General features: G+C 42.3%; 1 protein-coding gene across 1 annotated transcript; it reads right to left on the minus strand.

The window, feature by feature from the left end:
- Positions 1 to 11,088: 11,088 nt before the first annotated feature.
- On the minus strand, positions 11,089 to 11,504 carry LOC129088126 (60S ribosomal protein L23a-like). The gene is made up of 2 exons (XM_054595270.1): positions 11,436 to 11,504; positions 11,089 to 11,334 (listed from the first exon to the last, which is right to left on the minus strand). Exons 1-2 carry the CDS (start codon positions 11,502 to 11,504, stop codon positions 11,089 to 11,091), a joined length of 315 nt encoding a protein of 104 aa, XP_054451245.1.
- Positions 11,505 to 16,271: the final 4,767 nt, after the last annotated feature.

Consider the following 16,271-nt stretch of genomic DNA (forward strand, 5'->3'; position numbering starts at 1 on the left):
AAATGGAATACTATATAGCAATGAAAACCAACAAACTACTGCTACACAAAATAGCACGAATGAATCTCAGAGATGTTCTAATGTATTAAAAAAAGCCAGACTCAGGAATGTGTGGTCCCTTTTGTGTGAAGTGCAAAACTAGTCTAGAGGTGATAGAAGTCAGGACAGTAGTTACCAGGGGAATTGGTTGGGAATGGTCAAAGGTAGCTTTTTTGGGGTGCTGTAAATATTATCTCTCTTGATTGGGGTGATGATTGTGGGTATACTACATAGATAGGTACAAATTATCGAGCTGTTCTTCGCTACATGGAAATGTGCCTCATTGAAAAGGGAGGAAATTAAATAAATACGCAGTTTAACAAGTTTTCTTCTGTTGAACAATATTTTGTAATAATTTTAGAAGTCAGTGAATATATTTTTACAAGTCAAAATTGATTAAATAAATAATGATGACTTCTAGTCAAGGTGTCAGCATAGGTAAACACAGCTCGCCTCCTTGCACAACCACATCAAAATTGCAACTAAATTATAGAACAACCATCACTCAGAATCATCAGAAATCGAGTTGAATGGAAGTCTGACAACTATGGAATTAAAGAAACCACATCCATCCAGATTGGTAGGAGGGGTGGAGATGCAGAATGGGCTGGTCCCACAGCCACATATGGTGGATAAAAATTCAGGAGGGATATCTCAGGAGCAAGGAGTGGCAGCCCCACACCAGAACAGGAAGATAAATCCCCATAACTTCTGGCTGCAAAAACCAGTGAGGACAGTCTGCAGAAGAAACTTCTAGAGTCCCAAGCAGTTCCTCTTAAAGAACCCACACACAGACTCACCTACTCACTTCCTCTCAGCTCCAGCACCTGGGTAACAGCTTAAAAGTTACCACTAGCATATAGGGAGGAAGGGTCTGGCATCAAAGCGAGAGCTGGGGAACAGTTTCCTTCCAGATAGAAAGGCCACTGTCCCTTTTCTGAACACTACCACCAACAGAGCCACAGAGTCGGCAGGTGGGATACCATATCTGAGACTCCATCAACCTAGCTAACACTGTTTGCCCTGCCCTGGAGACACCCTGAGACTCCATCCCACCCAATTTATAGGCTCACCCAAGCAGATAGCAGAGACTTCCGTATGAATGGTTGATCTTGGCTCATGTTTCACAACTTCCTAAATCCTCTCAAACAAGTAACAACTAGCCTCAGTGAGCCCCCAACCCCTGTACCTCTTGCAAAGTGGCCCCAGGTATGGCACTAGCAGCAGCCAGCCTAAATTCATAGTTTGCCTTTGCCTAGGAATTTCCAAGTCCAGTACAAGTAGCCATCTCAGATTGCTCTATAGCTCAGGCAGGGTGGCCCCGGGGAAAACACAGGTGGGGACTGACCTTGGTCCACACCACCCAGGAAACCCCAGGGCCAGTACACCCAATGGAAAACTACAAACCACAGCTGGTCCTCCATGGGGGTTGGTGGTCAGTAGCAAAAGCCAGTACCTGAAGCTGTGCATGGCCTGGGTAAATCCCTTCCATTGACCTGCCAACAGCAATCAATGCTCGACTACAAAAGGAGGGTATACTCAGCCCACATGAAGGGCGCAGCTCGAGTACCCAGCTTGGGTGATAGGGGAGGCTGTGATGTGCCACAGGACCCTAAAGAACACCTATTACATTAGGCCATGCTACCAAGACATGGAGTCATAACAACTCTACCTAATACATAGAAACAAACACAGGGAGGCTACCAAAATGAGGAGACAAAGAAATAGGACCCAAATGAAAAAACAGGTCAAAACTCTAGAAAAAGATCTAAGCAAAATAGAGATAACCAATTTATCATATGCAGAGTTCAAACAACTGGTTATAAAAATGCTCAAGGAACTTAGTGAGGACCTTAAGAGCATAAAAAAGATCCACTCAAAAATGAAGGATTCACTAATAGAAATAAATTATAATTTACAGGGAAACAACAGTAGAGTGGAGGAACCAAGAATCAAATCAATGATTTGGAACATAAGGAAGCAAAAAATAAGCAATCAGAACCACAAGAAGGAAAAAAGAATTAAAAAAAATGAATATATAAACAGCCTCTGGGACAACTTCAAGCATTCTAACATTCACATCACCAGGGTGCCAGAAGAAGAAGAGAAAGAGCAAGAAGTTGAGAATCTATTTGAAAAAAATAATGAAAGTAAACTTCCTTAATTTAGCAAAGGAAATGGACATGCAAGTCCAGGAAGCACAGAGAGACCCAAACAAGATGAATGCAAAGAGGACCACATCAAGACACATCATTATTAAAATGCCAAAGGTTTAAGATAAAGAGAATCTTAAAAGCAGGAAGAGAAAAGCAGAAAGTTACCTACAGGCGAGTTCCCATAAGACTCAGGTGATTTCTCAAAACAAATTTTGCAGGCTAGAAGGGATTGGCAAGAAACAGTCAAAGTCGTGAAAAGCAGGGGCCAACAGCCAAGATTGCTTTACCCAGCAAAGATATCATTTAGAATCGAAGGGCAGATAAAGAACTTCCCAGACAAGAGAAAACTAAAGGAGTTCATCATCACCAAACCATTATTACATGAGATGTTAAAGGGACCTATTTAAGAAAAAGAAGATCAAAACTACGAACAATTAAATGGCAATATATACATATCTATCAACAATTGAATCTAAAAAACAAACTAAGCAAGCAAGAAGAACAGGGACAGAATCATGAATATGGAGAGGATTTGATGGTTGCCACATGGGCAGAGGGTGTGGGGAAAAAGGTGAATAGGTAAGGGGATTAAGAAGTACAAATCGGTAGATATAGAATAGCTAGGGGGATGTAAAATACAGTATAGGAAATGGAGTAGTGGAAGAACTTACATGCATGGCCCATGAATATGAACACTGTCCATAAGGGAGTGGGGGGTGCTGGGTGGAGGGGGGCAAAGGGAGAAAAATCAGGACAACTGTAATAGTATAATCAATAAAATATAATTAAAGAAAATAATGATTGGACCACTTTGGAAAACAGTTTGGCAGTTTCTTATAAAGTATACTTTTCATATGACCTAACAACTCCACTCATAGATAATTTACCCAAGAAAAATGAAAACCCAATACTTTTACATAAGTGTTCCTAGCAGCTTTATTTATAATCACCAAAACCAGAAAACAATTCAATGTCCATCAGCTGGTGAATGGAGGAGTGAATTGTGACACATCCATATAATTTTTACCTAGCAAGAGGAAGGAAGGAATGTCTGACACACACATAAAAATCAGTAATTCTCAAGAACACTATGCTAAGTAAAAGGAGCCAGACTTGAAAGTTTATATATTATTTGATTCCATTTATGTGACATGTCCAGAAGAGGCAAAACTATGCTGAGAGAAATCAGATCAGTAGTTTCCAGGGAAGACTGAGTGCAAAGAGGCTTGAAGGAACTATCTGGGATGATAGAAATGTTTTGTATCTTTATTGTGGTGGTGATTACATGACCATATACATTTGTCAAAAACTTGTAAAGCTGTACTCTTAAGAAAGAGGGACTTCATTATATAAATTACTCCTCAATAATAGGAGTCAATGATATGTAGACATAGAGGGCTATACCTGGAACACTTAAAAAAAAACCCTGTTACTAAAAAAACAACTTACACCCATAGGATGGCTATATCAATTAAAAAAAAAAAAACAAAATAAGTGTTGAAAGGTTGCAGAGAAATTGGAACCCTTGTTTACTGTTGGTGGGAATGTAAATTGGTACAAATTGGTACAACCATTGGAAATAGTGGGCAGTCCTTTAAATAATTAAAAATAGAATTACTACTATGCGATCCAGCAAGTCTGCTTCTGGGTATATATCCAAAGAAATTGAAAGGAAGGTCTTGAAAAGATATTAGTATTACCGTGTTCATTGCAACATTATTCACAATAACTAAAATGTGGAAGCAACCCATGTGTCCATCAACAGATGAATGGATAAGCAAAATGTGGTCTATACATACAAGGGAATATTATTTGGCCTTAAAAAGGAAATTTTGACATATGCTACAACATGGATGAAACTTGAGGACTTTATGTTAAATAAAAGAAGCCAAGCACAGAAAGACAAATACTATATGATTTCACTTACATAAGGTGCTTAGAGTAGTTAAACTCATAAAGTCAGAAAGTAAAATGGTGGTTGCCTTGGGTGGGTGGGGAGGGGGTATAGAGAGTTAATGTTTAATGGGTACAGAATTTCAGTTTTACAAGATGAAGAGTTATGGAGATCAATAGTGGTGATGGTTGCACAACATTATGAATGGATTTAATACCAGTGAACTATACACTTAAAAGTGATTAAAATAGTAGATTCTATGTTACGTGTATTTTACCGCAATTTAAAAATTGGGGAGAAAATAACTGTTACTCTCATAGGTGGTGCTGGGTGGGGCTAATATACTAGGGTAAAGGCAAAGCTGCTCTGAGCAACAACCCCCAATCATTACGCCCTTTCAAAAACAAAATGCACTTCTTTCTCAGAAGAATCATGAAGCTGGCAGAGCAGCTTTGTTCCCTTTAGGTATTCAGGAACACAGGCTCCCTCCAACTTACTGTTCTGCCATCCCCTAGGATACTATCTTCAACTGCTTGACTGAAGCTGAATCAGTGGCATATCTGGATTCCAGCTAGCAGAAGGGAGAAGAGCGTGGCAGGGCCTGCACCCAGTGTCTTAAGTCCCAGACATAGCTTCTAGTCCCATGCGATTGGCCATACTTAATCACATGGCCAAGCCTAACTTCAAAGGAGTCTGAGAAATTAGGTCTAGCTGGACAAAGTGTTCCGGAGGAGGAACAGAGCAAACACTTGTGTAGAGCTTAGAACCTAGAAGCAAATGACAGTGGAACCAAATATTAGATTGTTTTTGCAACATTAAGCTGAGAGATACTCCACTACTATGGCAAAAACTCAAGGATGCCGCTGTTTAGATCTATAGAATCAGTTTTTAGTATTTATTGAGACCTGACTTACGACTTAGCAGATGGTCGATTTTCATAAATGTCTACATGTGCTGAAAAGAACATACATTTTTCTAAATGTTGGGTGCAGGGTTTTATGTGTGTCTGTTATACCAATCTTCTTAACTGGTATGAGTATTCCTAATAATTTTTGTCTGTTAATCTAGCCCTTACTGAGAAAGCTGTGTTAATAATTCCCCCTTTGGTAGTTGATTGGTCAATTTCTTCTAGTAAATCCTTTCTTTTCTGCTTAATATATCTTCATATCATTACAAGATAATACATTATTACTAGACAAACACATTATATATTCCTGTGAAATATCCTCTTTATTATTACCTGGTAATCATCTTTTTCCAAAGTAACTTTTTTTGTTGTTTTTTGGGTTTTTTTGCTTTGAAGCTAGTTTGTTTGTTATATATATAATGATGCCTGTTTTCTCTTGGTTAGAATTTACCTGGACTTTTTTTTCCCATACTTTTAGTTTAAATCTTTCTGGTTGCTAATGTTTTGGTTGTGTCTTCTGTAAACTTTTTATTTTGAAATAATTTTAGGCTTCCCAAAAGTTGCAAAATAGTATGGAGAGTTTCTGTATACCCTTCACCCAGCTTCTTCCCCTAATGGCAGTATTTTGTATGATCACATTACAGTGATGAAAACCAGGAAATTAATACAGGCACATTATTTACCCAACCATAGACCTTATTTAGATTTCACCAATGTTTCCAATAATATCCTTGTTCTGTTCCAGGGTCCAGTTCAGGGCTCCACATTACATTTAGTTGTCATCATTCTTTGGTCTCCTCCAATCTGTGACTGTTCCTCCTTCTTCCCTTGTTCCTCATTATCTTGACCCTTTTTGAAAAGAATTGGCCAGTTATTTGATGAAATGTCTTTCAATTTGGTTTTGCTTAAAGTTTTGTCATGATTAGATTGAAGTTATAGATTTTGTGGCAAGAATATGACAGAAGCAATGTTATGTTCTTTCCAGTGCATCATATTGGGGGGTTCATGATGTCTTTTAGCTTATGACTGGTGATGTTAATCTTGGCCCCTTGGCTAAGCTATGTCTTGGTTAAGCTGTGCTTCTTTGCTATAAAGTTACCATGTTTCTCTTTGTAATTTTTACATTTATAATTTTGTACATTTACATTTAAATTTTATTTACTTATTTTAATATATATTTTATTGACTGTTATTAGAGTTGTCCCATTTCCCCCCCACTTTATTCCCCTCCGCCCTGCACCCCCCTTTCCCCAGCATTCCCCCCTCTTAGTTCATGTCCATGGGGTTGTACATATAAGTTCTTTGGCTTCTCCATTTCCTATACTATTCTTAACCTCCCACTGCCTATTTTATACCTACTATTTATGCTGCTTATTCCATGTACATTTCCCCCCTGTTCTCCCCCCTCTCCCTCCCCTCTGATCTCCTTTTCTATGATTCTCCTCCTGTTTTAGTTGTTTGCTTAGTTTGTTTTTGTTTTTGTTTTTTAGGTTCAGTTGTTGATAGATGTGAGTTTGTTGTCATTTTACTGTTCACAGTTTTTGATCTTCTTTTTCTTAGATAAGTCCCTTTAACATTTCATATAATAAGGGCTTGGTAATGATGAACTCCTTTAACTTGACGTTCTCTGGGCAGCACTTTATCTGCCCTTCCAGTCTAAATGACAGCTTTGCTGGATAGAGTCATCTTGGAGGTAGGCCCTTGCCTTTCACGACTTTGAATACTTCTTGCCAGCTCCTTCTTGCCTGTAAGGTTTCTTTGCAGAAATCAGCTGATACTCTTATGGGAACTCCTTTGTAGGCAACTGTCTCCTTTTCTCTTGCTGCTTTTAAGCTTCTTCCCTTATCTTTAATCTTGAGTAACTTAATTATGATGTGCCTTGGTGTGTGCTTCCTTGGGTCCAACTTCTTGGGACTTTCTGAGCTTCCTGGGTCTTCTGGAAGTCTATTTCCTTGGCCAGATTTGGGAAGTTCTCCTTCATTATTTTCAAATAAGTTTTCAATTTCTTGCTCTTCCTCTTCTCCTTCTGGCACCCCTATGACTCGGATGTTCTATTGTTTAAAGTTGTCCCAGAGGTTCCTAAGCCTCTCCTCAATTTTTTGAATTCTTCTTTCTTCTCTGTTCTGGTTGAAAGTTTATCTCTTCCTTCTGCTCCAGATCGTTGATTTGAGGCCTGGTTTCCTTCCCTTTACTGTTGGTTCCCTGTATATTTTTCTTTATTTCACTTTGCATAGCCCTCGCTTTTTCTTCCTTATTTTATTTATTTAAAATTAAATTTGTAAAATTGTATACATTGTACTCAATAAATATATTGAGGGATATCCTTTGAGACTCTGCAAATGTCCTGTTTCTCCTCAAACTTGTACCTTCTATTTCCCTCTCTCCTTTGCATTTAAAAATTGACATTCTTCTGAAAGGAAGAGCTATCTCTTCTCCCTCATTTGTTTTTTCCCAACAATTTATTTATATCCATGATCTCATTTTATGTTCATTTTAAACTTTGGGTTTTGATCCAATACATTTACTATGTATTTGCTAAAATTGTCCCCACTCTGGCCACTGGGCGCTCCTTCAGATTGGTTCTTGTGTTCTTTTGACACGTCGCCATCTTTTTCTAAGCACTTTCTTTTTTCCTGGCACCAAAATATGTTCAAGGATAATCTTCTGTCTCCCCCATTCCAGCTGTATAGCCATCTGCGTTTTGAAGGAATGCTGGTTTCTTTTACTGAAGAGTGGTGCTTAGAAATCAAGATCTGGGTGCTGGGTTTGCTCACTGCTACTGGATGTCATTTCTTCTAGGCCCTGTCAGAAGACAGAGCTATGGTTATATGTATCTTCACGTACACACATCTATATCTGTATGTTGTGGTCTGAATGTCTGTGTCCCCCCAAATCATATGTTAAAATCCTAATACCCCGGGTATTAGGAGATGGGGGCCTTTAGGAGGTAAATAGGATGTAATTTAGGAGAGTGAAGTCCTCGTGAATGGGATTAATGCCCTTATAAAAGAGACCCCAGAGAGATCCCTTGCCCCTTCTACCATTTGAGGACACAGTGATAATGTCTGAATGTTTGTGTCTTTGAACCAGGAATCAGGCTCTCACCAGACACTGAATCTGCTGGAGCCTTGATCTTGGACTTCCCAGCTCCCAGAACTGTGAGAAATACTTTTCTATTGTTTATAAAGCACTCGGTCTATGGTATTTTGTTACAGCAACCCTAATGGACTAAGATGATGTATCTATAATAACACCTGTAAGCCAGTTTATATTAATAACTCTGGCTTCAGTCCAATACCACAGGGTTCATTTTAGCCTCCTCCTTTTCCTTATTTGTAATTTCTTTAACAGGGATAAATCTTGCTCTCATTATCTACAATATTTACTTATATATTAAATCCTAGTATTTTAAGTGTCAACACCAAATGTGGGGGTGGTTTTCCCTCACACCAAGCAATCCTGACACTAACTACCCATATTTAGCACAGTCCCGAAAGGTTAAGGGCTTATTTCTGTGACCTTTCTTCCACTTCAGACACCAATTGCAAGTCTGGGACTCCCACACTTCTAACTGACCTGCTATTAATGGACGGTTCCCACGACCTCCTCCTCAGGTTCAATAATTAGCTAGAAGAGCTCACAAAACTTAGTAAATACTTACTATGTTTACTGGTTTAATATATAAATATGAAAGATACAGATGAACAGCCAGATGAAGAGGTGCATTGGGTGAGGTCTGGAAGGGCCCTAAGCACAAGGGCTTCTTTCTCCGTGGTGTATGTGCGGCCTTCCTAGCACATAAATGTGTTCGCTAACCTGGAAGTTCTCTGAACCCCATAGCGTAGGGATTTTTCCTGAAGCTTCATCTCATAGGCATGCGTAAATATTAACTCAGTCTCCAGCCTCTTCCCCCTCCCCAGAGGCTGAAAGTTACAAGTTTCTAAACTTGGCTTGGTCTTTCTGAGGACCAGCTCCCATCCTGAAGCTAACTAAGAACCCACCCAGAGTTGCTTCATTAGATTAATAGAGGTTTCCATCACCCAGAAAATTTCAAGAGTTTTAGGAGCTCTGTGTAAAATGATCCTATCATCTCCATCATCTAAGGAAATCACAAAGGTTTTAGGAGCTCTTTGTCAGGAACTGGGTGCTCATAGTAGGTGCATATTCACTTCCCCTTACATCTACAAGGCATAATTCTCAGACCTAAGAAGTCATGGGGTGTTTTTATCAGCCTGAGGGATCTCATGGCCTTATCACAAGAATGCCAAGGTGTAATGAGGCCTGACTATCCAGGCACCGATCTGAGCACTTGACACAAATAATCTCACCATGGCTAAGGTCTGCCTTCTCCCCATTCTTATGGATGTGGAGGCCAAGGCGAGCTGTCTGTTGTCTCCAGAGCACACGTGCTTGCTGAGTCAGGCGGGCCCCAGGCCTGCAGTTCTGGAATGCAGAGAAGCCGGATGCCGGATGCGGAGCTCAGCTGCTGAGCTGGCTCCCCAGAGCTGTCAAGGGAGGTTGTTTCATGAATCACCCCGCCCCCCTCCACCCCCACACACAACAGTGAGGTTACCTTGTAATGGAGCTGAGCTCGGCCTCTCACCTGTGGCAGCTCTGTCATGGCCCTGGAGATATGCCTGTGGCAGAGATAGGAAATGCCCTGAGGTTGTGCTTCCATCCTGTGCAAAGTTCACATACAACCAGGTGCTGCAGGAAGTAAACTCTGAATGTGCTTAGGGAGGGGAAGTACCTTAACCTGTGACTAGCAGGCCAACAGATGGTAGTGGCTGATTTTTTTTTTTGGAACACCTACTATGTGCCAGTCATTAAAACCTTTACCTAATAGGAAGTATTATTTAGTTCTATGATTCTTAAACTTGAGTGGACATCAGAATCACCTTGGGGGCTTGTTAAATTACAAACTGTTGGTCCCACTTCCAGAGTTTGCAATTCAGGAGGACTGAGATGAAACTGAGAATTTGCATTTCTAAAAGGTGCTGCTGATGTCCAGGGACCACATTTTGAGAATAACTAATTCGTTCAGCTTCCTTTCCCCTGCTTAATCATGGTCTTCAAGTTTCTTCTTACATACCACCAGGACAGAGGGTTCATTGCCTATTCCATCAACCTATTTCTAAATAGTTCTGACTGTGAAGATACGAACTTTTTGTGTGTGCTTACGTTGAGATGAAAACTGACTCTATCGGCTCTCCCATGTGACCCACTCTTTCTGCCTCTAGATCATGGTGTCATCACAAAGGAGCTGTTGGAGGGGAGTGGAGACTTGCATTTAGAACAAGGATCTCCCTCACACTCCACAGTTCATTGACCACCAAGTCCTGTCCATTCTCTCCTATCAATCAGTGCTGTCCAATAGAAATATACTGTGAGCTCTATGTACTCACAACAAAACTTTGATTTCCCAGTAGCTGTATTAAAAATAGCAAAAAGAAGCAAGTGAAACTAATTTTAATAAACATTTTCTTTACCAATATATCCAAAATATTATCTTTTAACAGATAATCAATACAAACATTCTTAATAAGCTGCTATATATATTTTATTTTCATACCACATCTTGGAAATCCAGTGTGTATTTTAAACTTAGCAGCACATCTCAGTTCTGATCAGTCACATTTCAAAGGCTCTATAACCAAATGAGGCTGTGGCTACTGTTATGGACAGCGTAGTGACCTTCACCCTGTCCTTATCTCCCCTGCAGTGCCTTGTGCTCCTCGGAGGCCTGTCTCTCACTGCTTCCCCACCAATCCACAACGTGGGAGCCAAATTGTTGTCTAAAACATAAAGTTGATCATGGTTCTCTTGCGTGGTTCCCCATCACTTTCAGGATAACGTCCAGCCTCCCTGGTCTGGCTTCTGAGGCCCTGCTTCTCTCACTTTCCCTCTCCCTTCCTTCAGCTCCCAAGGCCCCTCCTCTCCCTCTGTACTGAATTATTTGCAGATTCTCAACACAACAGTGACTTTTTTTTGTTTACAGTGTAAATTTTTATATTTAGAATTAGCCAGCTGGACCCAGTCTAGAGAATCCCAATTTTGTTGGCAACTTCCGAAGCATCATAGTCAGGAGTCAGTCAGACATATGCCTTCTCCTCTCTGTCAGGCCTGATCAGGGTGTTGACCTTGGCCACATCAATGTCACAGAGCTTCTTCACAGCCTGTTTGATCTGGTGCTTGTTGGCCTTGTCATCCACAGTGAGCACAAGTGTATTGTCGTCTCCTGATCGCTTCAGGCCTGACCCGGCAGTCAGGGGGAACTTGATGATGGCATAGCGGTCACACTTGTTTCTCCTGGGGGCGCTCTTCTGAGGACATCTAGGCTGCCTTTGGAGCCACAATGTCTTCAGCCATTGGAAAGTAGGTGACTCTTGGATCTTCTTTTTTTATGGCTGTGGATGCCTTTCAGCACTGTTGTTTTTGCCTTCAAAACCTTTGCTTTGACTTTGGCTTTGGTGGGGGCAGGGGCTGCCTTCTTCACTTTGGGCACCATCTTCCTGAAATGAGCAGTGCCCCTTACCTCTCAGCCTTCACGGTTTCGCATGCGGTTTCCTTGCCTAGAATGCTTCTGTAATGCTTCTTGGACTACTCTTTTGAGTTACTTATTTATTCAACAAAATTTATGGAGCACCTGCTATGTGTCAGACACTGTCCTGGATCCTGGAGTAAACAAATACATAACAAGGAATATGCATAACAAGAAAATATATGGTGCATCAGATGGTGAACAATAAGGCAGGCTGAGAGGAAGAGGTGGTGCTGGCAGTTATTACTTTATTCAGGGTGGCCAGAGAAGGCTGCTTGGAGAAGGTGGCATTTGAGTAGTGACCTGAAGAAATAAGGAAAGGAGCCAGGCAGCCATCTAGGGAAAAGCATTCTAAGTAGAGGAAACAACCAGTGTAAAAGCCCTGAGGGAGCCCTGAAGAGGGAGCCTGAGTGGAGTGTTTGGGGGCACATTCTAATGTGGCTGGGGCAGAGTGAGAGAGGTAACCATAGGATTTAAAGTCAGAGACAGCAAGAGGTGGGTGGTAGGTTGTGTAGGGCTATGTAAGAACCTGAGCTTTATCCTGAATGAGCTGGGAGCCATGGGAGGGTGCCCAGTGGAGGAGGTATGTGAGCCGAGATGGGTTTTAACAGGGTTTTAATCTTTTTGGTTGCTGTGATCAACAGTTGGTGGGCTGAGGACAGGAGCAGAGAGACTAGCAAGTGTATTGTCTGGACCAGGGTGGTTACCATGTACAAAAGGAGCCAGGTTCGGAATATGTCAAAGGTGAGTCCAACAACGCTTTTCAGATAGGTCAGATACAGAGTTGAGACAGCAATGAGTAAGGGATGACTCCAAGATTTTGGCCTGAGCTTAGAATTGATGACTCTTCTTCCTGGAAGCCCTCCTGGGAACCCACTGCTCCTGAGGCCTTGCCCTCGTGGGGCCTGTCATAGCCTTTCTCCTCTGGCCTGGGTGCTCACCGAGGCAGTGTAGGACTTGCTTATTGTCCTGCTTTCAGAGTGTTTGATAAGTGAGTGAGAGGCAGAGGCAGGCTGAGCTGGGTTACTCCGGCCTCAGCTGCGCGAGGTTGCCCCCGTCCCGCCTTGGGACTTGCGTTTTCCCATCTGCAACAATTTATTCACCAGGAGAGGGCACTGCCAGTCTGCTCACAGGAGTCCCTAGCCCCTGGAGCCTGCCTACCGCATCTGCTGTCTGCCCTACCTCACACTTCCCAGTAGCATCAGGTTGGCCCACGTGGCTGGGCCCTGAGTCAGCCTCACCAGTTCAGGTGGAGGGAGGACATGGGAGACACCCCACCTCCTCCCGGCTCAGAGCTTAGCACAGCCAAGGGTGATGCAACTGTCCCCTACATCACTTCCCCCTGGAGACAGAGGGCATGGCCATGGCCCGGGAGGTGGATCTTGGGGGTACGGTTGCCCCATCTGCTGCTCCTGGGGTTTCAGAGGGAAGAGTCAAGTCGGGCAGGAAGGCCTGGGGCTGATAGCACTGGCAGGAAGGAATGCCACTCGGATGAGCCCGTGAGCATGAGTGGGTGAGCGAGTGGGGCCCAGGGACACGTCATGCCCCGCCCCTTCCTCGTCACAGGGGTGTGGTGAAGCTCTTCTGCTGTCCTCTTTCCCTACCCAGCCTGGCATCAGCACAGTCCACACACAGCTCGCCTTGTACCTGACAAGCGTCGGGACCGCAGGTAATGGGACATGGGGCAGGGTGAAGAGTTAAACCTCAATCGGTTTTTCAATAGGCCTGATGTTTTGTGGCTCCTAGATGGACCTGGATTTGAATTCCAGCTCCATGTCTTCCTGTCTGGGTGAGCACCTCCGTCTCCATCTCTTAGAAAATCAGGGGAAGATAACAAATACTCACTCCCCTGGGTTGTTTTGAGGCTTCAGCCAGGCAGAGCAGGTGGCCAACTCCTGATTCTGTCACTAACCTACCATGGGATCTAACCTTCAGAAAACCCCTTGACCTCTCTGAACCTCATTTCCCCATTTTTGAAATGAAAAGTCTGACTAGGCATTTGAAGGCTTCTCCCACTTTGCCGTGTGGGACCAAGCAGTTTTGGAGGGTGAGTGTGTGTCCCCTCAAACTTCCCAGGATTAGAGGCACCCGTCCTCCTGTCCTCCCCTTGGAAGCCACCCTGGGCCTGGGGCCAGGCCTATTAGATATGGAAGAACAAGGCCAGTTGTTTCCCCTGTTCAGGCTCACAGGCACCTTTGGGGCAAAAATGCTGAACAGAGGGATCTGGGCCTAGGGAAAGGGGTCCTGCTGCCTGTCAAGGCTCACCCAGATGGCGTGGCCCAGAGGGGGACCCCCACCCACCCCAGCCCTAGTACCACCATACCCTCCACTCCCAGGCTGTCGTCCCAAATCGGAGAAGCCACCTCTGCTGAGAGCATCCCAGCCCCTCTCCTCAAAGGTGACCTTTGGGCCTCAGGCCAATCTAATTTCCTTTTAAGGAGGACAAGAAAGATTACATCGAGCCTCATGCCTACTATTGTTCTGTTTAAAAATGAAGAGAAAAATTGTGTTAGGAATGTGTGTTAGGGGAAGCTGTATTGAGTGAAGTGTGGGGTGTCCTGTTTGGGGTTGCAACTAAGCAGATTAGTAAATAATGAGACTCCTTCCTGGCTCTGAAGTTCCTAGAATTTGGGCCAGTACAGCCGTCTAGGACCTGCGCTTTGCTATCCTCGAAAAGCCACCCATGCTGTCTTGCCAGAGGCCCTGTTTTGCTTTCATAACAATCCTGTATATGAAGTTCTTTTTTGAAAAGATTAACAACTTTATTAAGATGTCATTCACATGCCGTAAAATTCACCCCTTTAAAGTGTACAATTCTGTGGTTTTTAGTATATTCACAAAGTAGAACAACCATCACTACTATCTAATTTAGAATATTTTTATCGCCCCCAAAATAACCCCATGCTATATGGCAGTCACTCCTCATTTCCCCTTCCCCCTGGCAAGCACTAATCTGCTCTTTGTCTCTATAGATTTGCTTTTTCTAGACATTTCTTATAAATGGAATCATACCATACACAATCCTTTCTGACTGAGCATAATTTTTTCAAGGTTTATACATGTTTTAACATGTGTCAGCACTTCTTCCTCTTTATGGCTGAATATTGTATTATATAATTATATCACATTTTGCTTATTCATTCATCAGGTGATGGACATTTGGGTTGTTTCCACCTTTCGGTTATTAAGAATAATGTTTCTGTGAACATTCATATACAAGTCTTTGTGTGAACATAAGTATTTAATTCTCTTGGGTATATATCTAGGAGTAGAGTTGTTTGGTCATATGATAAACCTAGGTTCAACATTTTGAGAAACTCACATTTTTTTCCCCAAAACCTCTATACTATTTTACGATCCCATCAACTATGTACGAAGGCTCCAACTTTCCACATCATTACAATACTTGTATTTCTTTTATTACCCATCCTGTTAGGTGTGAAGTGGTATCTCATTGTGGTTTTGATTTGCATTTCCCTAGTGACTGATGATGTCAAGCATCTTTCCATGTGCTATTGAGCGTTTGTGTATCTTCTTCAGAGAAATGTCTCTTGAAGTCCTTTGACTCTTTTAAAATTGGGTTATTTGTCTTTTTATTGTTGAGTTGCAGTCATGACCACTTTTTCAAAGGACTCTGAGGCTCCAAGAATGGATAAGGCTTTCTGGGGTCCTCATAGTCAGTGATGGGTGCAAGTAGGAACTGAATCTAAGCCTGTCTGACATTGAAGAGCCAGCAAGCTCTTTCTGTGCGCTGAATACCTCCTTTCTGGTTTCTGTTTGTGTGCGCACATGTGTGTGAGAGAGAGAGAGAAGAGAAAAGGGAGACAAAAAGAAAAACTTAGATGAGAGAAGAAGAAACAGGAGATTGGACTGGCTCTGCTTAAATAGGCACACATCTTGGGGAGTTAGAATCAGGGAAAACCTTTTAAGACCTTTTGATTTCTTCCCATTAATTTTCAAACATTTGGGGAGCCTCAGAAAAGTTTTTTGGATGGTACACTCCCACCTAATTTTCTTAAATCTGAAATAAATCTGATTAGATCCCAAAACCCAAACAGGGAATAGCATCCCAATGTCTAGCTGGGTTACACTTTTTGATTGCACACTCTTCTCCAGAAAAATGCTTTAGGCACCCCCAACATATACATATTATAGATATTGAAATTATATACAAGTACTGTGGACCTTTAACTAATGTCTCAAGGCCCAATATGCTCTTGGAGTGAATTTTCTCACTGATGATAGCGAATGGAAGTTCCCTTTTCAATTCATTTTCTTATTATTATTTCAGTAGGAAATTGTGTGTGAGATAGATCCCATTCATTTTTTTTTCAACGTGGTAACGTGGCTGATGAAGGACTTGAACTAGGAGTGGGGGCGGGTCTGTCTCCCACATTTCCTGCTGCTTGCTTGTACTTTCTAGATTAGAGTTATCGCCATTCAAGGTTCCTCTACAGGGACTCTTTGAAGCCACTTGTCCGTGTTATGGGGGCTGATTCAGTTACAGCTATATTGTTTGATCCTTAAATGTACCCAACCCAGCACAAGTATACCGCAATATGGCATAACAGGCTGAATGTGGAGAATGGACAATGTGGCCACAGCAGAACTGTCTGTATTGTTAAGCTCCCCACTGGCCTCTGGGGACCCCACTGGCCCCTGGGGACTTATGGCCAAGGGTGCGCATGAGAATTCAACTGTATACTATTAACTATTTTAAGTTAAAAGTTAAAT

This window comes from Pteronotus mesoamericanus, unplaced genomic scaffold, assembly GCF_021234165.1.
Source record: "Pteronotus mesoamericanus isolate MK-2021 breed Mesoamerican mustached bat unplaced genomic scaffold, CSHL_Meso_final scaffold_54, whole genome shotgun sequence".
Taxonomy (NCBI): domain Eukaryota; kingdom Metazoa; phylum Chordata; class Mammalia; order Chiroptera; family Mormoopidae; genus Pteronotus; species Pteronotus mesoamericanus.

Excerpts from the sequence above, each read along its gene's own strand:
- LOC129088126 (XM_054595270.1), bottom strand. The coding sequence starts at position 11,504 with ATGGTGCCCAAAGTGAAGAAGGCAGCCCCTGCCCCCACCAAAGCCAAA. Across the intron at positions 11,335-11,435 it reads TCAAAGCAAAGGTTTTGAAG|CCTAGATGTCCTCAGAAGAG; the intron begins GCAAAAACAACA and ends CTCCAAAGGCAG.